The sequence below is a fragment of the Apis mellifera genome, linkage group LG10 (assembly GCF_003254395.2).
Source record: "Apis mellifera strain DH4 linkage group LG10, Amel_HAv3.1, whole genome shotgun sequence".
NCBI classification, from domain to species: Eukaryota; Metazoa; Arthropoda; class Insecta; order Hymenoptera; family Apidae; genus Apis; species Apis mellifera.
The window spans coordinates 3,813,363-3,838,628 of record NC_037647.1 but is presented as its reverse complement, the minus strand read 5'-3'; the positions used below and the strand labels follow the sequence as shown (position 1 = coordinate 3,838,628).

At 35.6% G+C, this 25,266-nt stretch overlaps 2 protein-coding genes and 1 long non-coding RNA gene across 9 annotated transcripts in view; 1 reads left to right on the top strand and 2 right to left on the bottom strand.

Annotated features, from left to right (window-relative positions):
* The window catches only part of LOC410006, a 142,316-nt gene extending 141,302 nt beyond the window's left edge, over positions 1 to 1,014 (top strand). For 4 of the 6 annotated variants that reach the window (XM_006560821.3, XM_006560820.3, XM_026443495.1 and 1 more), the window contains one exon: positions 102 to 254. In XM_006560821.3, the coding sequence (XP_006560884.2) occupies positions 102 to 254 (153 nt within the window). Of the gene's footprint in view, positions 1 to 101 lie in introns of all 6 variants that reach the window. The other 2 variants (XM_026443494.1, XM_026443493.1) reach the window with 1 other exon arrangement.
* Positions 1,015 to 6,713: 5,699 nt separating this feature from the next.
* Positions 6,714 to 11,280, bottom strand: LOC413101 (histone acetyltransferase Tip60). 2 transcript variants are annotated; one of them, XR_003305533.1, is made up of 6 exons: positions 11,155 to 11,280; positions 10,993 to 11,050; positions 10,530 to 10,598; positions 9,368 to 10,448; positions 7,096 to 9,254; positions 6,714 to 6,862 (listed from the first exon to the last, which is right to left on the bottom strand). XR_003305533.1 is itself a non-coding variant. In XM_396552.7 (5 exons), the coding sequence occupies exons 1-5, from the start codon at positions 11,197 to 11,199 to the stop codon at positions 9,146 to 9,148; spliced, it is 1,362 nt and encodes a 453-aa protein (XP_396552.3). In that variant the 5' UTR covers positions 11,200 to 11,280; the 3' UTR covers positions 6,714 to 9,145. The 2 variants fall into 2 exon arrangements, 1 of the variants encoding a protein (XP_396552.3); XM_396552.7 differs by having other exon boundaries at positions 6,714 to 9,254.
* Positions 11,281 to 14,685: 3,405 nt separating this feature from the next.
* LOC100578841 overlaps positions 14,686 to 25,266 on the bottom strand; it is a 62,240-nt gene continuing 51,659 nt past the window's right edge. Inside the window, exon 4 of the long non-coding RNA XR_003305481.1 lies at positions 14,686 to 15,063. This is a non-coding gene — a long non-coding RNA (uncharacterized LOC100578841). The remainder of the gene's footprint in view (positions 15,064 to 25,266) is intronic.

The window sequence follows — 25,266 nt, the reverse complement described above, 5'->3', positions numbered from 1 at the left end:
ATATTGGAATATTTATTATTAACCTCGAAAAGGGATTAAAATTATAACTTAAGAGAAATAAAATAATATAACAGAATTGATCTCTTATATGTATCTTTCAGATCGTTCTGCCATCGAAAGCAATCAAAAACGAGAGAATTCTCGAAACGTTGATGTATCAAGCAAACTCTGGCATCTTCAGGAACGTCGATAGCTACTTGGAAGATTACAAGGAAAAAGTGCAAAACCAGGAGAGTTTCGACTGTGGCCTCTAAAAAAAAAAATATCGTGCATAGTGCATTAATCCAACAGCCCTTTTTACCTCTCTTTTCACCCTTATTAAAATGGAAGGAACAATACGTACCTGAGAAAAGTAGACTCTAACTACTAGTTCTTCGATAAATAGGGGTGATCAATAAAAAAATAAAAAGAAATATCTCATCCAAGGATTATTCCTCCATCGAAACATCGTGTGAAGGAGGATCGAATTGATCGTGCCAAGGGTCGATGATGATCGATCTCATAGACGATCGTTTTTCAAAGATCTTCAATATTGTTCTTCCTATGAAAACACGTTTCGAACAACCGGTTGTTAACATAATTGTAGAATTCGATAGATATTGATTGATCAAAGGGAAAAGTTTTAAAAGAATCGATAGTGGATATTCGTATTGATCGCGAGATATTATAGAATACGAAAAGAAGAAAACGAAGAAAAGATACTCGATCGATTGAGAAATTTAACTTAACGTAAGAAAAACTGCACAAATTTCATATTGTAGACTAAAAACAAGAAGAATAAATAAAGCGAATGATATTGAAAGTAAAATCTTATTCAGCCATGCTTATTTATTTATCGAAATTTTGTCGAATGGAAAAGAAATAGAAAAAAATAATTAAATAAAAGGCGATAGATTTATAAAAATAAGAATAACAGGCTGAAAAAAAAAAAAAATCGACGGCAATGCGATGCCGACCATGACAATCTGTATAATAAAAGCAAAGAAAAATCCATATTAAAAAGAAAGAAAAAAAGAAAAAAAAAATTGAAGAAAGAGAAACGCTATTAATGTAATACGATATAAAAGTAAAACGATGATTAAATTCTTGATAACAGAGCTCGAGTGAAATTAAATTGTGTATATACATACATAAGTATTATGTGTGTATATATATATATATATATATGTAGATGTAAGACACTGACACTAATGATAACAATAATATTAATAAATAATGAATAAGAAAAATAATAATAGTAATAATTTAAAAAAAAAATGGGATAAAAATAATAATATACGACGTTAATGTTGAGTGTGAAATTAAAAAAAAAAAAAAATGAGGAAGAATAAGGAGAAAAAGAAAAAAAAAACTGGAACAAAAATAATTCGAAGTCTGTTCTGTTTTCTATCGTAGTTTTTGTATCTTCAAAATACTCTAAGGCAGATATTCTAAAATTCACGGGAACAGGCTAGGTGAAAAGATAATATACACAAGAAAATAATATAAAGAGAGAGAGAGAGAGAGAGAAAGAAAAAGGAGAAATTTTCCTTTCCAACAGATATATTTCTCGTTTTTTAAATAAATAAGTAAATAGAAAGAAGAAGCAAAATTTCTCCATTCGATTTTCATATCATAGCTATTGACTTTTCAAATAAAAAAAAAAATTAAGAATATTGTTTCGCAGAACGATTGTTCGATAATTAATAATCTGGCCTGATTCCCGAGTCTCATTGACTGCATTTTCACGAGTGAAATGAAAATAATAAAGAGACATACACGCACACGCATACAAATACACACGTACACGAAAAAAAGGGGGAGAAAAAAAAAGAAAAAAAGAAAAAAAGAAAAAAAATACGCGCGATTTTACAATACACGCTGAAGAGGCTGATTTTCGTCCTCCTAACTCTGTCCCCGTTTCGCTTTCGCTCTCGCTTCTCGAATTGTCCTCGATTCCTCCCTCGTAAATTTCAAGAGAAAGAAAAAAATATTATAGATATTTTTTACATCACGATTACGACTCGACAATTTTTTTCCAATCCCTCTCTCACGTGTATTCTTTTTTGTTATACGTGTATCATCGAGAAATATTGTTTAAAAGATGGGGAAGAAAAGGGAAGAAAGAAAGGGAAAAAATAAAAAAGGGAAGAGAAGAGAAAGAAAGTTGACAAAAGAGGATGAAAAATTAAATCTCGTCGATTGTTCGCAGGGATCGTCCAACTGTTAAGTGTCTTATTGTTCAGGCAAACGGCTGGACGAAAATAGATATCATTTTTTTTCGCATAAGAAAATCACGAAAAAATCATTGAAAAATCGATTGCAAAAATCGATGATGCCCCTGTGACCACGTGAGAAAAGAAACACAGCAAATTCTGTGAAAATTTATCACAGATTTATCGAAAGTCGATCCAATTATTGATCGAGGAACACGGTTGACAGAGAAGAGAGGGCATTTTGTAATATTTTTTAACAGAATCGTAGAAAAAATTCGAGAGGTACAAATACATACATATTATAATATGTAAATGATGTACGAGCAGAGAGTGGTGAGACGCCAGAAATAAAGAGAGAGGATAATTAAAATAAGCTAATTAAATATGCAACCGTATGTGTAGCTGTAAAACAAGCTAGGAAAAGAAAAAAATGCAAAAAAAAAAAAGTATTCATATATATTTAAAAAAAAAAAAACACGTGTCGTTGTAAACGTGAACGTTTGTAAAATCGAAATCGTGTCGATGGACGATGATCTGTCACGCGTTCAAGCGTGTAAATACATTTGATCGCGGCGATTATTTTATTTATATCTCGATCCTGATCGTGAAACTCATATATTGAATTCAATATGCTATCTGTTGAACGACGTTTTCGAATTCTTTCTGACAATTGGAAAATTTTTAATTTCAAAATGTAAAGATCATTCGATACATCCTCGTTACAATGTCTGTAAAATTTATCACTTTCATTAGAACAGATCATCAATTATCTAAGTTTTTTTAATTTACGAATTAATAAAGGCCAACAAAAAAGTAGAAAGTTTCTGAATGCATTTCTGAATGTTTTATATTCATATCAAGAAAAAATGAATTATATATATGCAATTCTATCAATCTGAATATAATTTATAAGATTTAGAAATTTTTCAATAATCCAGGACTTCCAATATAAATTTACTAAAAATTCATTAATCATCTAGATAATCCTACTGAACTGAATGTGAAAATAATATACTGCTAATATAATATTTTTAATTGACGAGATTTAACAATTTTCGAAGGTCCAAATTTTACAATTTTCTAAAAGAGAGTAACGATCGATGAATCGAAATTTATTGCTCATTATCCAACATGATTGTCCACGTAATTGTCACATTGAACAGTGATCTGGAATAACGTAGCGCCACGTAGTTCCTCGTTTGCCAAATAAATGTAATATTACGTGTCGCTATAAATGAATAATGTATACCGTATATATACATATACATATATATATATATATTTAGCATAAATCCTCGGGAAGCTGTGTGATACTGCTTGAAATCCGTGGTTTATCACTGATAGTCATAAGCATACTATATATATAACTACATGACGCGCAATTAATCGCTGGTCGATACACGTGAATTATTATTATATATATATATATATATATATATATATATATATATTACGAGATTATTATACATATACATATACGAGACTTGCAGTGAATCGCTGGTCGATGCAATCGAAACGCTGCATGTCCCACCGTATACAATGTTAAAGAAAAAACAAATTCAACACTCTGTGATTCACAGCTCGTTGTGCGTGGAATTACGTGATTCACGGATCATTGTTGATGAAAAGGAATAATAGAAAGAATATGTTCCACAGATAGCGTGTTAATTACAAATATATGACGCGTTCCTTCGCGATCATCTGCAATCCAGATTTTCAATCTGTGAATCGTGACCCTGAGATGATGGCAAAAATTTTTCAAGATTGAGATTTGTTTGATGAAAGAAGAAAAAAATGTATTTTTTAACAAGATATAAATATATATCTTGTCTAATGTGTAAAAAGAAGAAAATTTTTTAAAAATGTTCGATTTCTATCATTTTGATAAAATATTATTTCTTGAAAAGACATTAAATTTTTCAAAAAAGCGAATTGTAAAGTTGATCGAATAAATAATAATGATAATTGTTTTTTTTTTAAATTTAAAAAGAACGATTTATGAATTATTTTCTATTATTATAATAAAGGAGTTACGACTGGAAAAAAAGTAAAGAAACTAGCTCAAAAGTGACAAGATCAACGTCTAAATTTCTAAACGTCGTCGCTATGCTCTCACGTTGTCGTTCATCTTCATAAGTGCGAAAAATAACAGAATTTCCACGATACGCCATGTCCACGATGAAACGAATATAAAAAAATTCCCCCTAAAGGAATATATATGAGTATTATGAGTATAGAAGAGTAAATTCATTAAGAAAAGGATCGTGGGCAAAGTGTAACTCGTGTAATTCTGTTAACTCGGTGTGTAAGTGTAGATGTTTTAGTGTGTGATCGAAGTGTAATCGATTGATCGCAGTATCGATATATCAATTGTTCCTTCAGGTTTTTCGAGAAACACTGGGGAGGCCATTTGTCACAATGTGACGAAAAACATGGAGGCATAATTTAAATACAGACTCATAAATACGTGACTTATTTAACTAAATAAAAACTATTTGATTTTAATTTAATCTTCTAATTCACAAAATTCATAATTTATTCTGTATCAATACTAAATCTTTCAATCAAAAAAAAAAAAAAAAGAAATTGTTATCTAAGATAAATATTTTAATTTTCTAAGATCTCTTAAAAAATTCCAGCCACTCAAGTAAAAACTTATGCCTCCATACAGGGATATTCTCTGCGATATGCGTGCACTGATGTACAAAAAGCGATTTTTTTTTTTATTATGTCTCGACGACAGTACTAGTTACTTAGTTGTTCGACGCACATCGCGGGACAGGAAGAAATATCTTGAAAGAGGATCAAAAAAAAGAAAAATCGGAAAGATAAAAGAAAGAAGCGGAACGATACCTCGTAGAAAAAATGGTTCGAATCTCGATGAGAAGAAAAGATAGAAAAAGAATATTTTCATCGAAAGCGATTCTGTCCAGCCATTGCCGACTACTGTTCAACTGTAGATGTATTCATAAATCATAAAAGAAGATAAAAGATGAATGAAACAAAGATATGAGGAAAAAAGAGAAAGAATTAGAGAAACAAAAAAGAGAATAGACAGATGTATGAATGAAACTATACATATATATATATATATATTCGTATATAAATATATAATATACATATATGAGGTACACACATACACACGCGCGCACACTTCAACACGTACACACATGCACAACTAATGCAACACAGGAAGACGAGAATTATCGTGACGAAGATACCACGATCCGGATGATTGCGGCGAGTATCGAATACGTCGCGTTTTGAATTCCAATTCTTAAGTTCGGAATTCGATCACGAAATGCGTGATGGACGTGCAAGAGGGTTGTGTTTATAACGATACAACGCTTATCGAATCGTATCCTTATGCGAGAAATATCGTAACGAGGGCTGCATACCGCAGCACGGTGGTATTTTAACCCTTTTGTACTTGGAGAAAGCATCTCGCTCGGAAATTGTATCGAAATCCTAGATTTCGATGATGCAAGACTGTTTTTAAATATTATACATATCAATTTTATGATATTTTGAGGAACGGAAAGAGTTTAAAGATATTTGAAGATTTTTGAAGATAAATTAGTTGATCAATTTTTCATCGTCTTTGCTATTTTTTAAAAAAAAAATGAAGATATTTTTTAAAGAATTTTTTTACTAGCGCATTTTTATATTTAATTGATACGTTTTAATAACTTTACTATTTTCTAAAAATAGAAAAAGATTTTATAAACTTCATCAATATTTCATTATTTTTCAGAGAATTGTATGTGAAATTTATATGAAAAATAAAAACACGTCTATTATTTATGATAAATAAGTAAAAGAAGAAATAATATTTGAAATATTATAGATAATTAAATTTTGGATAGCACAGGATTATCATTTTATTATTCGATTAGTTAATCAATAGTTTTATGTATGTCTTTTTTTTTTTAATACATATACTTTTTAATGTATAAGTAAAAATTTTCGACAATTATTGTAAGTTTTAAAAAGTACAAAAGGGTTAAATACATCCCGCCATCTAACAATATTCTCATTGTCATCGTTCTAACGCTATTCACTGTTAAAAAGAAACTCGCTGTTCACTTTTGCCGACAACTTTCGTCGACTTCGGATCTTCATTGTCATTGTTGTTGTTGTTATTGTTGTTATAAATCTATCCGCCAATTTCTACATCTATATATGATATCACTGGTCCGGAGTATGCACGCTGAATCGAATGAAGATTAACTGAGTGCTTGAGTACACGCAGAAATTTCCAAAAGAGCTAGAAAACATTTATTTTTAAATTTAATACAATCATTTATTATCTCATTATTTTATAAATACATATATATAATTAATCTAATAATTTCAAAATTTCTACTTCGAGATATCACAAAATAAAAGTTATTATTAAATAAAAATTAATTTAATCGAGGAAACATTAAAAAAAAATATAAACTCACCCATTTAGATTTCTCAATTCTTTATTTAAATATTCCAAATACATTACATAAGTTTTGCGTATCGTTCAAATTTTTTTCTTTTCTTTTCTTTCTTTTTTTTTTTTTTTTGTAATACTCACAATTTTACAGGTCCAGTAAAAATAGCGTTCTCGGTGTATCCGAGTCCCTCGCCTAATGTTCATCAAGTGTTTCTCAAGTACCCGGATACTCTCGTTGTGTCTGCGGAACACGAATACAATCAACAGACACTGATAATGATTCGGTATGCATGTGTTTAATGTATGCGTGTAATATATTACATATATAAATTATATACATGTATATGTGTGTGTTTTATGAGTGTGAAGAAAAAGAAACAAGAGGTTAAAAAAGAAAAAAAGAAGAAGTTTCATATAATGCGTTTTATGATCGGTATTATGCGTTTTATCGTTCAGATAAGATATTAAATATACCTATAGGAAACCGAGAGGTTGGTATTTCAATACGATCATCGTAAGAGGTTCTGATCGCTTCGACAATTCGATATATTATATTCGTCTATCACAATCGCCGTGAACGTTTTTTCGTTTGTTCGCTATCTCTCCAACTATATGACACAGTGCTTCGTGTTATGTCAGCAATATCATTCGGATTCCTGTCCTCCTGCATTTTTCTTGAAATACGTCGTATATCGCTGAACTCATGCTTATTTATACAGTTATTTCATATTCTCGTGAAGAAAAATCAGATGTGCGATGATTTTTTTTTTTTTTTTTTTTTTTTGTCTCGGAGAATATATATGAACGATGAGGATCCGAATAATATTTGCGATCCTAAGTTTGTAATATTCCTCTGGTCGTATACGTATGGTAAATACGTGCATATCGTATACACGACAGATTCCTCTGTCACATTGTCCTCCCCCGCTGCTGACGCGCGAAGAATCTACTAGGAAACTTTTTGTAAAAATTAGCGAACATTCGGGACTCGCCGTGAGTCACGTTAACGTGGTGGAACGAATACAACAAAGACAGATGAAATTATGACAAAAAAAAAAAAAAAAAAAAAAAAAAAAAAAAAAAAAAAAAAAAAAAAAAAAAAAAAAAAAAAAAAAAAAAGAAAATTTATTGTAATGAAGCTACTGTGATGTTACTGTTGAATATAAAAAAATTATATATATAAATATATATATATATATACACATATATATATACATGAAAGATGCTGTATTTAAAAATTGTACGAGGAGTGTTTTCTTATTTACACCTTCTTGCTGAACAACGATTGTGTATTAATTGTATTGTGGAAGTGGAAATATGAGAAAAATTGAAATGAAAATATTTATAAAAAAGAACAAATTGGAAGATTCTTTCTGTTTCTATTCATTTCTTTCTATCTTTTCTTTCTCCTCCAGCTCGTTCTGTCTGGATCTAATGATATCAATTCAACGCTATCAAAAATACACATTTTTTTCAGAGAAAAATACTTTTTATTTCGCAGTTCATAGGTAACTCTTCTTTTTGGTAGAACAATCTTGAATCGGATTCAGACGGATGATTTATGCTCGAGTGTTTTTGAAGTTGTTCAAACACAGCCATTGATAGTACAATGCCAAATAAAAAGCTCATACTTTGTCGAATATGATGAGATTGAGTGAATCCGATTACTCTAAACATATCTCCTTCTTCCTTTCTATACTTTGTCTTTTTTTTTTCCTTTTCTTCAATTTATTTTTTCCTTTCATTTTTTTTTTTTATTTTTTATTTTTATTTTCTAAACGATTATTTCTCGATTACCATCCGTCTATATGATACGTGCACACGTAAATTGGAATATCTAATACGTGTTTTTTAAGGTGTGTGCACAATTGTGCGAATACTTGCGTGCATACAACTTCTGCGTTGTACTAATCAGTTTTGCTTATTTATTTCAAAAAAGGACATATACGAATTTTTATGCGCAAGCTTCACCGCTTGAAGCTTCGATATACTATTATATTACGTGTTTTAAAACTAGATCGCATTTGTATTTTGCAGAGAATGAGGCGCACGTTATAAAATCAGATTTATTTACAATTCTACAAGACCGATTTATATTTCCTGTACAAATCGTTTAATCGCAAGAACGTATGCGAACTTTTTAAAAAAGTCTAGTCACCATATTAAAACATTGCTCCTGACTCTAGACGCAAGCCAGTTATTATATATTTAACAGAAATACTTCTTTCTTATCACGTCAAATATCGCTAACTGTGTGATTCATCGATGCGCTGTGTAACCGAGGTACATAGTGCTTTCGTGAAAATGTTTATCACTTTTTTTTTTTTTTTTTTTTTTCATTTTCGTCGTCTTTGACCATTGGCGTCGCGTGCAAAGCCTTATACAGTCTTATTTAAAAAACGCAGACCGAATGGTCGATGTATTTATATGTACAGTTTACGTACAATTAGTCACACTTCCAGGAATCCTGAAAACAACTTTAAGACAAATTAGCATAGTCTTATTGTCAATTTTGAATGCCACTTCACCATTTTGCCCTAACACTCCAGTCTTTTGGTGTCCAATGAAGACACTTAGGATCTATTCTGATTTGCCTCTTTTCCATTGCGGCTGTGTGTTGCTCGATAATCTCCCTGTGAATAAACATGTTTTGTCAGTGAAGTAGTGGAAGAAATCCTCGGTATGGAAAGAAGCTAAATGTCTGCACGACTCGTTTCCCTTAATGACGCATAGACTAGCCAATTACCTATTCAATGTCACAATATATTGTCCTTTGTAGTAATTAATAAGATTCAAATTTTGAAGCGTCGATATCACGTCTTCTTTCTTAATCGATGTCAGCTCGCATATCTCACTTATCGTGATCTGTGGTTTTTCATTTTCTACTAATGGCTTTACATTCAATAGAATGTCCAATATAGTATGAGCCCAATAACTTCTATAAGATAATAATCCCAAATCCGACAATGGTTTCTCAGGTGAACCTGTTTTACCTTCGAATTTGGATAATTCATATGAAAATTCTATTAATAATTTTCCATAACCCCTTCTTTGATACGGTGGCAGTGTAAGAATACAAGCTACATTGTGATCTTCAGACGATTCTTTCTCCTTCGAGAAGTAACCAACTATATGGTACCCTCTACTATCAAAATTTGTCATTATATAAAATAAAAATGGATCTGTGTCATAATATAGCGTTTTATGATCCAAAAATAATTTTGCTAGTAGACATAGATTTTGTGCGTAATTTTTGTTTTTTCTACCGTCAATTTCAAAAAAAGATATTGACCCTTTTCTATATATTTCATTGCCAGGTGGATGTCTTAAATTACACTTTGCTAAATGTCGCTCTAAACATTTTCGACTTTTTCTATATTTCAAACAGAATTCACAAATGTATATACATGGTAAATGTACCATTTCTTGCGGATATGGACTGAAATACCAAGGTCTTATTCTATGCCGACCCAATTCTATCAATTCAACATTTTTCATTCTAGTAACTATATCATCATGATGATGCGCCACTAATGAACCAGTTGGCCTTGGACCAGGTGTTTGCGGTGGACCATCCTGAGAATCATCGTTTTCTATAAATGTGGCCTTTCTCTTTCTAGACATTTTCTTTTGTAATGCAGCTTGCAAAACTGCAGAACCATTGACTGGTTCATTACAAAGGCTACTAGGGCTAGGTGGTCTACTGGGTACTTGTTTTTTTGGCGTTGCTGCACCAGTTCCTGGTGTGGTTCCATCTCGACGAGGGTATTGGACTTTTCGAGTGTCCAAACAATCTTCCGTAACCCATTCATCTAATCGTTTATTGACTAAAATATTGTACATTTAGTTAAACGGTTGTTTATGTACATATATGTAACACCTCTCTTCTTAATTCGCGTTATACTTACAATCTACATAGTGAACATAATAACACTTGACACCATGTACTTCTTTAACACTGATGATTTCAGCAAGAGCTGTGGATGACAAAAGGAAATTTTTGATAAACCTTTATTATTACACCTTTTTATTAAATAAGTGGAATCATAATAGACTCCCAAGAAACAATAGAAGACAGCATGTCATACAAACTATTATCATCCAAGATACCTAAACATAACCTAAAAGTTGAACTAAACAAAATGTATGGATAATGAATATCAATAAATTCATTAAATACATTTCTGATTTATAGAATATGATTGTAACCATATTAATGAATAAAAATATTAGTATGTTTATGAAATATGCGATTCAATAACACATTTATTAAATGGTTTTGTCATATAAAAACATATACGTGATTTCGAGAAAAAAATCACAAATTCCTTAAATATGGATTAATTGATCAAAAATGAACACTTTACTTACGCCAATCATCCGTTCCATGCATTCTAACTGGTAAACGGCAGCCTTCCACCAGCGAATTCTGAAAGTAAGGTTAGAATCTTATAAGATATACATATTCGCAATCATCGGCTTCCCAACAAAAAATTATTAACATGATCATGACCAGTACATCGTAATACTTACCACTGAGTCGCATATTGTTTCGTGCTCGTCGTGTTCCTCGATCATTTCAATCACAAATGAAGAAACTTTCTACCGAACACGATTTTGTTTTGAAGCGTTCACGGTACTGACGCGAGCGCCGCACCGCTCGCTTCGCATATAAGAAGAACTACTTCGAACATATTCCCGCACTATCGAAATATTGAATCGAAAAGTTTACATTGAATATCGAAATTTCGATTACCGCGAAATTCAACTTTAAAAACGGAGCGCTAAAACATCAATCGTTCTTATACTATCTTCTATTATTTTACGATATTAAAGAGAATATTATTCAATTTTCCTTTATTATATTTCAAACACTTTTTATATATTTTCATATAGATATTATTTAAACATTACATTATTTCAAATAAAAACAAACTCTTTTTAAATCTCTTTAACTTGAAAATACAAAATTTAATATAAAAATCCAAAATTGATAATTTATTAAAGAAAGTAAAAAGTATAAATAGAGATTCGTGTTCGTATATGACATCAAATAAAATTCCCCTTTAAGAATACGATGGGTTGTCGAGATAATTAAGTAAGAATAATTCAAAGGAAGGTGAATAGCAGGGTTACTGCGATACATCATGAAAGATGCTCGCACTTGCACGCAATTAATTCTGAAATACATATCATTTCGAAAGAGGTGAATTTAGTATAACGCCGTTTCCCGCGTGTATTTCGCACGTTCTCCCCTTCCTTCTTTGTCGTTGCTTTTAAGGTTTGTAACGTAAAGCTATTTTAGTCACTCGAGACAATTTGAGGTGACATCTTATTCTACTTCGTCCCGTTGTAAAAGAGTAATATCTATACGTAGACATCGTAAGTTCCTTCTCTCGTCTCTGTCTATCCCTCTGAGGCATAAATTTCGTATAAAATATTCCCAGCATGAAAATATTCTCTTCCCGGTGAAGTGACATCTTATTCTATTCAATTCGTAGCGCAAAACAATCCAACTCTGCGAGATTACGTAAATTCCCTTTCCGTGTACCAGGCCGCTAATGCGAAGTCATACTTGAAACATCGTACAATTTCCGCCGTTACTTACGAATCCACCCCTTTTATTCCGATTACGTTATTCAATACCGACTAATTACGAGCAATAATGTCGACGTTTGTGAGGCTAATCAGATTTCAAATAGACCTTCATTCGTTATTAAATTATCGCGGTATCGTTGAACTCTAAAATCCCCACTCCTTTTCCTGTTTCTTTTTTTCTAAATAACATTCAAATTATCCTATTTTTCTATATTTTTTATTCACGAAAACAAGAAAATATTGATTAATTTTTTAAACTTTGTGAAATATCTATACCAAACTTTCATCTAGATTTTAAATATCAAAAAATAATATACAAATATATATCTTCTTAACGCATAAAAATTATCCAATTAAAAAAAAAAAAACCTATCCAAACTTCACGCACTTGATGTTAAGTGTATCCCTCAAGGCTCTCAAGTCCCGTGAGAGTTGCGCGAAAAAGAAAAAGAAGAAGAAGAAGAAGAAAAAAGAAAACAATATCACCGTTATTTTTAGATATAACAGTTTTAACTAAAATTACGACTGGTTCGATCGACCGTGTCGTATCGAGTGTTCACCGTCGGCTGCCTCCCAGTCCTGCGAGAGCCCCACCCGGCGTACACACGGTTTCCTACGCCTATGTACCCCGGCCCGTGTGTGTGTGTGTGCGCGCATATATGTACGCGCGAAATCTGCACCGGCTACATATATGCGACCGTACACATAAGTGTACTCACATCGGGCATATATAAGGGTTGATAGTGCTCCGGCGAGCAAGCCACCCTTATGTGCAGGGCGTGGCCAGAGTCCACCAATCAGAGGGCGGGGAATCCCCGAAAGACCAAATCGAACGAAGTAAAAATTTCAGCGGTCGCGTCAAACGCCGACGCCAAAGGGGATGAGCGCGGTTGATCCGGGCTTTGCATTTTCGTTACTTATCCTTGCCTCGGTGGTCTACCACCACTCGCTTCGTATCTTTCCTTATTTTTTATTCCGTTTTTTCTTTTCTTCGTTTAATTGCGATTAGGGGTAGATTTGGTGGGATGAAATTAATTGTTACGATTGCGCGAAGAAAGTTCGTTACATTGTTATTTTTACCCCCCTCTCCTGCGAGAATTAATTCTAAAATTGGAGGAGAAATGAATATTAATGCTTTTTATTCCTATTTATTTTTCAAAGATTTTTGAAAAATGTATTCGAGGAAAAATAACTAAGTAAATTGCAATAAGTGTATATTGGTATTGAAAATATCAAATATAGTAATCAAATTCTTTTTACATGAGCAATAAATACAGATTCACAAAAGTGAATTATTTATCATAAGAACTTCCTTCTTTACAAAGTAAGTATTTGTACATATTCTTTTATTTTTCTATACCATTTAATTTATATAATACCAAATAAATATATAATGTAATGTATATAATTAATACCTAAATAAATGTAACATAAATGTATATATAATACTACAATAAATACAATGTTACAAAAATAATGTTATTTTTTATTTATTACATACCTTAAATCCTCCCGATATTTCCACAAAAATTATCATATTCCATGTCTTATCATCCATCGAAAAAACATCCCATCATCGAATGACACGACATTCCAGTGGACGTGGAGCGGAAAACCATCTTATACGTTTGTCGCAAGCGAAAAGAGAAAGAGCTAGCTATAGCTAGGAAGTAAGAGAGAGAGAGAGAGAGAGAAGGTAGACAGAGTAGCGAGGTCTGCGTTTAATAGCCGTAGTGTTACCTCGGAGGCCTTTCGCCATTAAGAATCCCGCAAGACCATCCTCGCGGGCTCTCTCCGGCTTCCAGGCCGCGTTACCCCTTTCCGCAATTCCGACATATTACACGATGCCCCGGCGGAGTGGATGTAATACGTGTTCGTAGCCGACTATAACTATATATCGCCGGTAGGTAGACCTCGGTACCACTAAAATCATTAGAAACACGTGCGCCATGCAGCGCGCAGAATCCCCGTCCCTTGCCATTAGAATGCTTAGACGGTGTTGTATCCGGAGATCAATATCAAAACAACGCCGCATGACCGCCCACTCTGACGGAAAATCCGAAGCGAGGAAACTCGACGCGTTTTCCCGGAAAACTCGGCTCGAGTTGAGCGATATTCGATATTTGCCGCGTTACAATGGCTTTCCACTTTCTTGCGGGATGGTTTTTATTTTTAGAAGGATCGAGCGAGTTTCAGGAGGGTGGATTTTGGAGATTGATGATTTAATTTTATGATTGATGAATGATTGATTTTATTGCAATTCGAATTTGACTCTTTGATGAAAGAAGTTATGATTGTTGGGAGAAGTTTGTTAATTTGTTGATGATGCATATTCGAACAGTAATCTTTCGTAATTTTTGAATTATCAGAGAAAAATTATTATTTATACTTTTTAATGATAAAATTCGATAAATAAATAACGAATGCTCAATTTAGCATTTTGATGTAAATGTAAATAAATAAGTTCTTAAAGAATCTACGAATTTTTAATATTTTTAAAATTCCTACGATTCATAAAATCGATCGAAACTATATTGAGCATCTCTAAAATGTCTAAGGTATCTCGTTCAAAGACATCGTCATAAAAATGAAAAACGATATCCGCCATCTTTAGCCCAGGTGAACCTCTCGTTCCGTTTGCTGAAGACTGACCTCTTCGCAGAATTTTTTCGCGCGCGTTTCGTTTCACCCCTCTAAAGTAAACTTTGCGTCCGCCTCAAAGGGGGATAGGGTTCTCTCCAACCTTGTTAATCGTTTGCACACGGTCTACATGCTTCGTGATGGACTAAATGTGTTGTGCTGCTCGAGAACCGAAAGTGGAAGACTCGACCTTAGACAGCGCATCTGAAAAATACAAGAATTTTCAACGTATTAGTTAAACTCAATGTATTAATTTGTAAATTATTTAAAATAAAGATAATAAAATTTCTTGATCTTGGTATCAATTAAATAATTTAACTTCAACAGAACAAATCGTTTTAGTTTTTTCATCAAATCTTGTAAAACTCTTTCATCTTTCTTTATATATGTATCATTGATTACATTGATTAAATCTTCAAAAACTAATTAATACACACATCATTCGATCAACGATCGAAGAAAAACATATTCTCATTTCTCGATCAAATTGTAAACTTTCGCAACAACTTTTACGTGTCTACTTTTTCATCGAATTACGCCTCAAAGGGGAGGAAGCGATGAGGTGGATGACAGAGGTGAACGAGAATACGAGCGGAACGACAAGGAAAATGTAAAATAAAGAAAGAAGGTCAAATAAGAGGAAAAAGAAGAAGAAGAAGAAGAGGAGGAGGAAGAAGAAGAAGCAGGTCGTACTTTCCTCGTCGCGCTGCTTAAAATTCATAAGGCGCTCTGTTTACTTACTAAAGATACGCGGCCCTCCACCCCTTTTCGCCGGCGTGCCACTCCGGAACGCTCGCCGAGGAGAGAGGCCGTGCTTTATCGCGGAAAATAAAATTATTGGTTGCACTTTTCTCGCGCTGGCGGCTCGGCTCCTTTTCATCCCTGGCTGCGGCTGGGCTCGGCGACGAATCGGCACTGCACGGGTGTGCGCACACACTCGAAAAACCCCGGGATTTTTCTGCGGGCCGCGCGTTTTAAAAAGCGCCCCGCGGCTGTCGCCGACACGCTCGCCCTCCGAGAGAGAGAGGGCCGGAGAGAGAGCTCAAAGAGGCCGTTTGATATGCTGATATCGCGCCGTTTACCTTCGCAATCTCCATAACGCGCCGTTTCTTAGCCGCGGTTAGAAATGTAAATTCAAGAACGACCCCACCTCCCTCCCTCCCTCTCTTCTTTCCCCCCTCTCTTTCCCCCTTGGAGGGGGATGGGATTGGTTTACGAGGGCTCGATGACGATCTGCCATGGATTAACTCGTTTGCGGAATAATCTTGAATATCTTAGGAACAATAGATTTCGAAATGGATAGAGAAAGATAAATATTTGGATTTCGACGAGTGGTCTAAGAAATAAAAAGGATGAAATATAATTGTATAATCATTTTATATTGTGTTTTAATCAATTTCTACTCGATGTTAATGCGTATATTTGTTCGTAATGTGTATTGTGAATAATTCAATTTTTATCATATGAAATGATCATAGTTTAAGATTGAAATAGCTGTTTAATTAATGATTTAATTAGCTTAGAATAATTTAATAATAATTAACGATTGATATTCGAGATTTAGTATCAATCAGCTTAAATCGTTAATAGGATTTTAACGATCAGATTTTAATCAATATTAAATGATTGACGTTAATTGGCAATGAATATTTTCAATTAAACGATTAATAGTTATGATTAACCACAAATTTGATCGTTGAAAAAAAAATTGGGATAAATATCGCATTATTTCAACATCGAATTAAAATTAATTTTAGAAACTAATAATTAAACGGATATCCATTTCACCGACAATTTATTCATTTTCGATTCAAATATATCGTGCATCAAATTCATACCGATATACGATTCGTTTTACAAATTCTTTCGACAAAGGAAAGAAATTGATACAAATTTGAAGAAATCCACGAAACTCAAAATGGGAAACGAGCACGCAAAATCAATCGAATCTTACAAGTTTAATCGCGACACGCCAGAGTCTTTGTTAAATCATCCCCATTTCCCAATAAAACACGCTCATCGTCGATTCGATAACGGGTAATCCCCGCCAGCTTCCTTACCTCGATTTTAATATCAACTACCCTTACCACTGCTGAAACGAATTTCCCGACAACGGAGATAAAATTCAACGAGCTGGTGGAGCGTGGGAGGTCAATTAACGTCGTGGCAAAAAGGTGACCGACACCCTCGAAAGCGAAAGTGAAAATTCTCCGACACGATTTTCTCCTATCTTCACTTACTTCTCTATATATTAACTACATATACTATACACACCACGCAAAAGTATTTATTTTTCACATATCTTCTAATTTCTAAATGTAAAATAATTTACAAGAAAAATATTCGATATCATATCATCCTTCGATTTAAATTTAATGTACGCGCAATAAGAGCCAAATCCACCTATGCGCAACCGCCCCCGCGTTATATCTGGTTGCTCGGGGCGACGTGGAAATAAAGTACCCCCGTGGTGTGACGGTATAACGCGAGACACCAACTATTAACTCATTAGTCGAAGTTCTTCGTATTATCGCATTCTCTTTGAGGCCGGCTCTCGGTATTCTCGCATTCGCGGGGTGGTTGGGGGGGCCGAACAACATCGGGCGGATGGAAATAGGACGCGACGCTAACGGAGAATTGAGAGAATCGAAGAGGGAGAGGGAGGAGAAGAGAAAGGAACACACAGGAACGAAGATGACGATGACGAGGGACACGAAAGCGGTGGATAGAAGAGGGGTAGGGTCGGGAGTGGCCGGAGAACGTTGGCAGAAATGGTGACGATGTCGACAGGGGTGGTTGGGTAGAGGAGGAGGAGGAGGAGGAGGATGTGGGTGGTAAGGGTTGAGGCGAGAGAGCACGCAAGGGATGATAGGGCAAGGAGAAGGACAGGGGCCAGGGGGTGTGGGGATCGTGTGGAAGGTAAGAGGCAGAGGGAGGACGGTGTGTGCGCTCGCAGAAAGGGTGGTAGCGCTAGGGTGGGTGGTTGCACGCTCGGCATTGTTTCGAACAGGCGTGTACACGTACATACATCTATTTGGCACATAGATAAAGCATCTTAGAGACCGCCGTAGAAGGGAAAGCTAGGAGGAGGAGAGAGAAAAACAGAGAGAGAGAGAAGGAGCCTGAGGACGAGGCGCATGCAGGAGGTTGAGGTGAACTGGAGAAGAAACTGGAGTACGGGCTGCCGCTAGTACGTTGGGAGTGTGGGTGTGGGAGAGGGTTAGAGAGCGAGACGGAGACATAGATAGATAGATAGAGAGAGAGAGAGAGGGAAGCAGCAGCAGCACCACCAGTACCAGCCAGCCATCTTGCCACAAACTTGACTCGACCAATCAGCGTCGAGGCTGTGGTCACCGTTGTACTCTCGCTCCCTTTCCTCCCTCGTATCTCTGCTCTATGTTCTCTCCACGGTCCCTCTCACCCTCTCGCGGCCGACCTCTCTCTCTTATGGTCCGTAGTAACCCGGCACACAGCAGCACCTGCCAGCCAACCCTTTAATTCTAATCAATTTACTCTTGCGCGAGCCTCAACCCCCCTCCCCTCCCCCTCGTGTATCCTCCTGAGCACGAGTGAACCTCAACCGCGCGCTCCCTCCTCTCCCCTCTTTCCCCTCGCCGCTTCCATCCTCCCTTGTAACTTCCTCCCCATCCCTTCCTCCTTCCGCGCCGACTTATTCGCGATCCCTCTCGAACGAGGCCTCCCATCCTCCCTCCCACTCCCTCCCTTCTACATCTGATAACGGAACTATATTCGGCCGCATGGAACTCCTGCTAACCGGCTAAATAATTAGCGCGGGGAGATTAATTGGCGGGAGTTAAGTCGCGAGGTTGCACGGTAACGACCCTCTTGCGACGACAAGTCGAGATAATCCGGAGGGTGCAACGTGCACTGACCAAAGTGGAAATGGAAATTAAGGGAGGAGAGGATTCTATCGAGGGATATTTGTTAAGAAATCGGGAAACGTGATTAAAGGCAAGATTGAAATTAAAAGTTACTTGTAAGATTACTTATGTACAATGATTGTTATTGTAAAGTAATTGTAAAAATTAAAAATAAAAAAGAATTAAAAATGAAAAGAATTTCTTTTTATTTCCCTTTTATCCTTTTCCTTCTATCAATATATATATATATATATACGATACGCTTTCCTCGAAGCAGAGTAATAAAAGATGGAAAGGGTGCAAGATTCTTTACAAGAAAGAGGCGAAAAACAATTTGATCGGCCCCGATTCACCCAGGGATGGTTAAAGTTTACGCTTCGAACGGTCGAACGACTCCAAAGCTTGCATAATTTACTTAATGGCTCGTAGACTAACGACGAAGACGCTGTTCATCGTGAACGATGCCTGTGCAACTTGCCAGCTCTCAGGTTGGAGCGCCATTGGACAAAAATTTATGCTAGTTACTTTGGCCCTGCTCCCTTCGATGAATTATTGCCGCTTGCGCAAAGTCGATTCAAACGATTTTGGAAGAGCTTTCGTTTTCACTTAAAAGACAACAGTATTTTCATTCCTTTAACGTCCCTATTTTTGCTTCAAATGAGATAAACTGTAGAATGAAATTTGATTTGACTCGTTTTTTTCCTTCGTTCAAATCGAATTCCCAGAATCTATTCAGATTATCGTGAGAATTTTAAATTATTCTTGTAAAGAGAGATATGAAGAATTTATATGATTGATATTCAAAAAGATTGAAATTTTTGGAATAATTAAATGAAAAGAAGTGGAGGGAATCAAATAATTTAAATCCTTATGAAGAAAACAACAAGATATCAATCTTGTCTCTTATCTTTTCCTTCCTCCACTTTTTCACAATATCTAAATTCCATTGATTTTGAAAAATCCAATAAAAATTTCTAATTCTAATAGAAAAGACATCCCTCTCAAAGATCTAAATATTTCCCTTACATCCACCATATATTCTTTTACTTAAACGATATAAAACACTCAGACATAAATCATAAAATTCATTCATTCCCAATACACCGATTATTAAAAAAAAAAAAAAAAAAAAAAAGAAAAAAAGAAAAGAAAAGTCGTCAAAATTCCTCACCTCGATTCTCGATCGTTAATAATTCGATTCGGCATATTGAGTATCGTTGTATCAGCGATAAAAATCTCCTCGAATAAATGGCGAACGTCTTTCTGATTATAGATCGTCCGCGGGATTGGCAGAAGAGTAAGCGTGGCTTAACAACAGATCCGATCTGCACGAGTGGAACAATCGGTCCTTCTCGATCGCGTCCCTCCCTCTCCCTTTTTATGCGGACGTATTTCGATGCCTGATCGAGTACGGGGATTCTGGGCCGTCGGGGAGAGAAATAGACGGGGGGGTAGGTCGATTTATTTATGTCGGTGATTGCGAGCCAGGGAAGGTAAGGGCTTCCTTTGCATTAATACCGGATCCAACCGGAGGGGTGGCTTCTGCGCCTGTCGTCCTGATACGACGATATGTCGCCATCGACGTTAAAAATCGGTCTTTGAACAAATTCTCTGCCAATCTTTACCTTGAGTCGATGCGCAGGAAATCTTCCTTTTGACGAGAATTGTGTGTATTTCCGTTCGCGGGAATTAATTCAATGTCGAGATAGGGATGGATATCTTTGATGTCTTGTTTTTTAAATTATCGTCTTAATTTTCTTCTGTCATCGTTTGTTTAATTGTGCGGAATGTACGCTTAATATGTGATGATTTTTTTTCAGATAATATTAATTATACGAGATTGAATTTGTAGTTTTATTTATTTCTTAATATTCTATTGCTAGATTTTATTGCGTTTTATATTAAAATGAAAAATGTGGGCCTTAAAAATATTGTCCATATTATTATTATTATATTTTAGATTTTTTTATCAGTCGAAAAGTATGAAATTTCCTGTATATATGCATAATATTTAAATCTCTATAAAAGTTTCGCAAATGAATAAAATAAAGAGAGAAGCATTATGTATAGGATAACTGATAAATACTGGAAACTTTAAATTACACGAAAATTGCATTAAAAAGTACAAGGATTAGAGACTTGTTGGCTTTCTAATGAATTAAAATTTAAATTCCTCGTTGTGCAACAAGTTTCACTCTCTCTTTATACTACGATTCTAAATTAAATTCTTTGCGCAACAAGTATAATATTGAAAAAGTTACGGGAAATTTTGTTATAATTACGGGTTTAAATTTTAACGTTCTTCCCGCTCTAATGTTGTTATGTAAATAAAGTGATTAGTAACTTTTAATCGAAAGTTTGTTGAAAACTTTTTATATTTTCTTTTTGCTCGAAACTTGGTGGTTACAAGTTTTTAAAAATACAGGATTTCACACAAATACAACAGAGACGATGAAAAAAATACCGCTCGTTTCCATGATTCATCTTAATAAGTGGCACGTGCACGCGAAACAAGTTTATTACCCTCTAAAAGTTTCTAAGCACCAGTAAAACCGGAAAAGAGTCGTTCTTAAGTTCCGAATACCGTCACCTGTAAGCAAAAGTATTTTAATATCTCGTGATTCATAGAAATGAGAGATGCGCGTGAAAAATTATATATGGGTCTTCAAATACAATATATTTCAAATACAAAATTTTCAATATATCATTAACAAGATCTTTGCAAACAATTACACAAATCATTTTAAAACTTATTAAGATTAATAGAAAATTTAAATCGCTATAATTTTGAAGATAACAATTTCTCGCCAATGGATGAAAGATTCTTAGAAACACGGAAATCTTGTTCTTTGAAACGTTTTTTCATTTATCTCGATACGATTTCCGGTTGCCGAGATATCATCGTGTAAACGAAAGATAGTTATTTAGATCAATTATATTAAATCCTATTAAAATTAGGAAAAATTTGAAGAGTTATAATTCCAAAGGTAATGATTTCCGGTCAACAAGTGAACGATAGTTGGAACCGCGAAACCTTACCCTTTAAAACGCTTTTTCGTTTATCTCGATACGACTTCCGGTTCCCGATATCGTCGTGTAAAAGAAAAGAGGAATTTTTTTCATTTTATTATCTCTATTCTTGTTTATTCGGACTTTTCGCTCGCACGTCGTCTCACTGACCTATCTCAAACTCGAGACAAACGAAAGACGCGATTCTTGGAAGAACGTAGTACGCATTTCCAGGAAAAAATGTAGGTCACCGAGTCGCGAGCCCATTCATAATCTTCGCGCCGTCTTAAATACTAACTTTGAATCCTTATACCTCGGCAATCGATTGAGATATCGAGATAAAACAAAAAGGAACTTCAATGGCACACTTTCCTCTATTTTCTGAATTAATTTCGACAAGGAAATTTTTAATTCTTCCTCGCGAATCTACGAAAAGATTCATTTGTTTCTTGAACTAATACTATATAATCTATTGTTACGAAACGAAAGCGTATAAGAATATAATTTAGCGCCTGTTTTACGACGTATTTCCTACATTTTGATTGAATATTTGAACACTTACGTTTTACTATTCACTGTATAAAAATCTAATATAATAATAACGAAAATAAAAATTCTCAAAGTAATAAATATCTTATCAAAAATGTATCTTTCCCCTTTCCTCTTCTCATTTTTCTTCTAATTACTCTTAAATCCTAAAAGCTATCTAATATAAAGAATAAGAAAAAAAAAAACAAACGTATCTATCACAAATGTTTCAGAAGAAAGGAACTGTCTCGAAAATTGAAGAAAGGCATCCTTCGAAAAACATGCTTATTCTTCGCGTCCCGGAAAAGGAAAGAGGCCGGCCCGGCTCAGACTTTCTCTCCGGTTCCTCGGCCGCCACTTCTTGCCAGAAACGAGCGGAATAAGCCCGCGAGAAACTGAACAATGACGAGGGCGAGCCACGACGACAAAGCGACACGCTCTTAATTCCCGCAAAACTACTTAATAAGGCAAATGAACGCGTGGTTCTTTTCACCACCACGTTCGACGATTCCACAGGGTTGGAACAGGATTGGCTATGAAGGGCAAAGGGTAACCGGAAGAGTGAAACGGAGGAGAGATAAAGAGAAATGGAGAAAGAGAGAGAGAGAAGCGTCTGATGGATCGAGGGGAATGGACGATTTTTTCTCTTTTTTTCCACCCCTGTTTGGGGTGGATCGAGCCTCACCGACTAGCGGCGATACAACGATCACGAGGATGGCGACGCCAACGACGACGTCGACGACGACGGCGACGACTACGACGATGACGACGACGAGTCGAGTGGTTTTCAAGCTAATAAAAAAATTACCACCGCCGCATGAAACCCGGCGATGTATAAAACGTCGGTGAGCGCGACGATTCAACCCCTGCCATCTCGCCTCCGGCCACCCCCGCGACGAACAGGGGAAGAAAAGCTACCGGGAGTCGTCACTCTTTTGTTTTCTTTTCTTTTTTCCTTTTAATCTGAAAAAGAGAGAGAGAGAGAGAGTGGAGAGAGGAATAGGGATACGCAATTTGCTCACGTTGATACTCGTTATTCGATTCTGAATAACGTGTCGATCTTTTTTCGCGGGTCTTTGGTTTACGTGTGTGATAGTTAAGGGAGGGGAAATTTAGGTTTTTAGTTGGAAGGGATTATTTCTGTGCGTTAAACTTGAGGATTAATTTCGTATAAAAAGAAACGAGATCTTTAATATGATAATAAATGTAGAATATTGTATATGTAAATAAAATGTGTGATAAAAATGTTTCGCTTATCATTTATTATCAATACCCTCTTTTTACCCCCATTAAAGTGTAGTTAAAATTTTTGTTTTCGAAATTGATATTCGCGAAAGAAGAAAAAAAATGAGAGAAGGGTAATCGAGGAAATTCGAGCGAGAAATTATGATATTTCCCTATGGCATTAATTAATGAGGCAAACTCTTTAGGGAAACACGAACGACCGAGGAGATGGTGATGCAGGAAACTCAATATTTGAAGCTTTTTTCTCTTCCTATTACTACCCTCCACTTTCCAGATAGTGGTGCCAAGTTCTCGGTTTCGAAGACAAATCGTTTTTCACGTCGTGTCGTGAATGAGCTTGTAATATTATATAAGCTTGTAATATCGTACATTAATAAGATAAAAAAGATGACGTTGCTATTATTGTTAGAAATCCAGTTATAAACGTAACGAAGAAATTCAAATTTTATTAGAAAATATTAATGACGATTGTACATAGATCAACGATAATGACGACTAGAGGAAAGACTTAATTAAGAAATATTTATTTGATTTTTTGATTTTTTTTTATTTTGATTTTTGGAAAAATTTATCCAAGAGAAAGAATTGATAAAAAAATAACCTTACTCTTTACGAATCCTAACGCAAGAAAAATTAAAGAATACCCTCGAATTGTTGAAAAATCTACGAACAAACATTGAATAATGCTTCTTAAATCTGTTACAAGGGGAAAAAAGAAAATACCGAAAATAATATTAAAAACTCAACTCCACGAATATAATTCAACTTTGAAGAAAACGGGGGGAGAAAAAAAAGGAGAAAATCTCTAGAAATTCCTCCTCCTCGTAACGGGGGTGGAACGAGCGTTTATCAAAACAGCTCGCTCTCGACCACGGGAAGGGGAGGGAAGGGAAACGAGAATTTCGCTGTCGGATTAACCCTCTTGACCGAGCGCGAGAACACGGCCAAAGAAACGTGGCGGCGAGTCGGGGGGTCGGAGAAGGAGGGGGTTGGTTGGTGAAGGGGTGACCACGAGGAAAGGAAGCGGAACGAGGGCTGGGGAGGGAGGGAGGGGGGGAGGGTAAATTCTAAGCCCGAGATTCTGTGGGTGGTGCGCGCGCTGCGCCTATGAGTGCACCCCCGGTGCTAATTAAAATCAGAACCACGTGTCTTTCCGAGCCATGGTCACGAAAAATAAAACGGAAAAAGATCTTTTCAACGGTGCCCGGAACCCGTCGTTTCGCCCTCTTCGCGTTTCACCCCCGCCGCGCCACCATCTCCCTCGCTTCAATCTCGCTCGCCATCCTCGTTCCACCAACCCTCCTTCCCTCCTCCTCCCCCTCCCCCCACGGGAGCAAACAGGCTGCATCGTGCCCCTCCATACCCAGCTTAATTATCGTCCAAGTGTTCTTTAAAGAGCGAATTACACGCTCGATGTTTACCGCAAGCTCGAAGCTTTTCATTCGTCCGTCTTCCTCCAACCATCCCTCTCCCCCCCCTCAGGCTCTCACGCTCCGACTACACGGCCTCTTTCATCTTCCTCGATCACTCGTGTACACCTCTATCCCCCTCCTCTTCCCCCTGAAAAGAAATAAAAAAACGGGAGATCCTTCCTTTCTGTCCCTTTCGGACGAAGATGATTCGAAGATGATTTCCGATTCCTCGCCACGATCACGATTCTCATCCTCCATTCTTCTATTCGTTTTCGCGTATTTTTCTTCTCTTTTTCGAATACTACTACTAGGGTTGAATTTCACCGAGATTT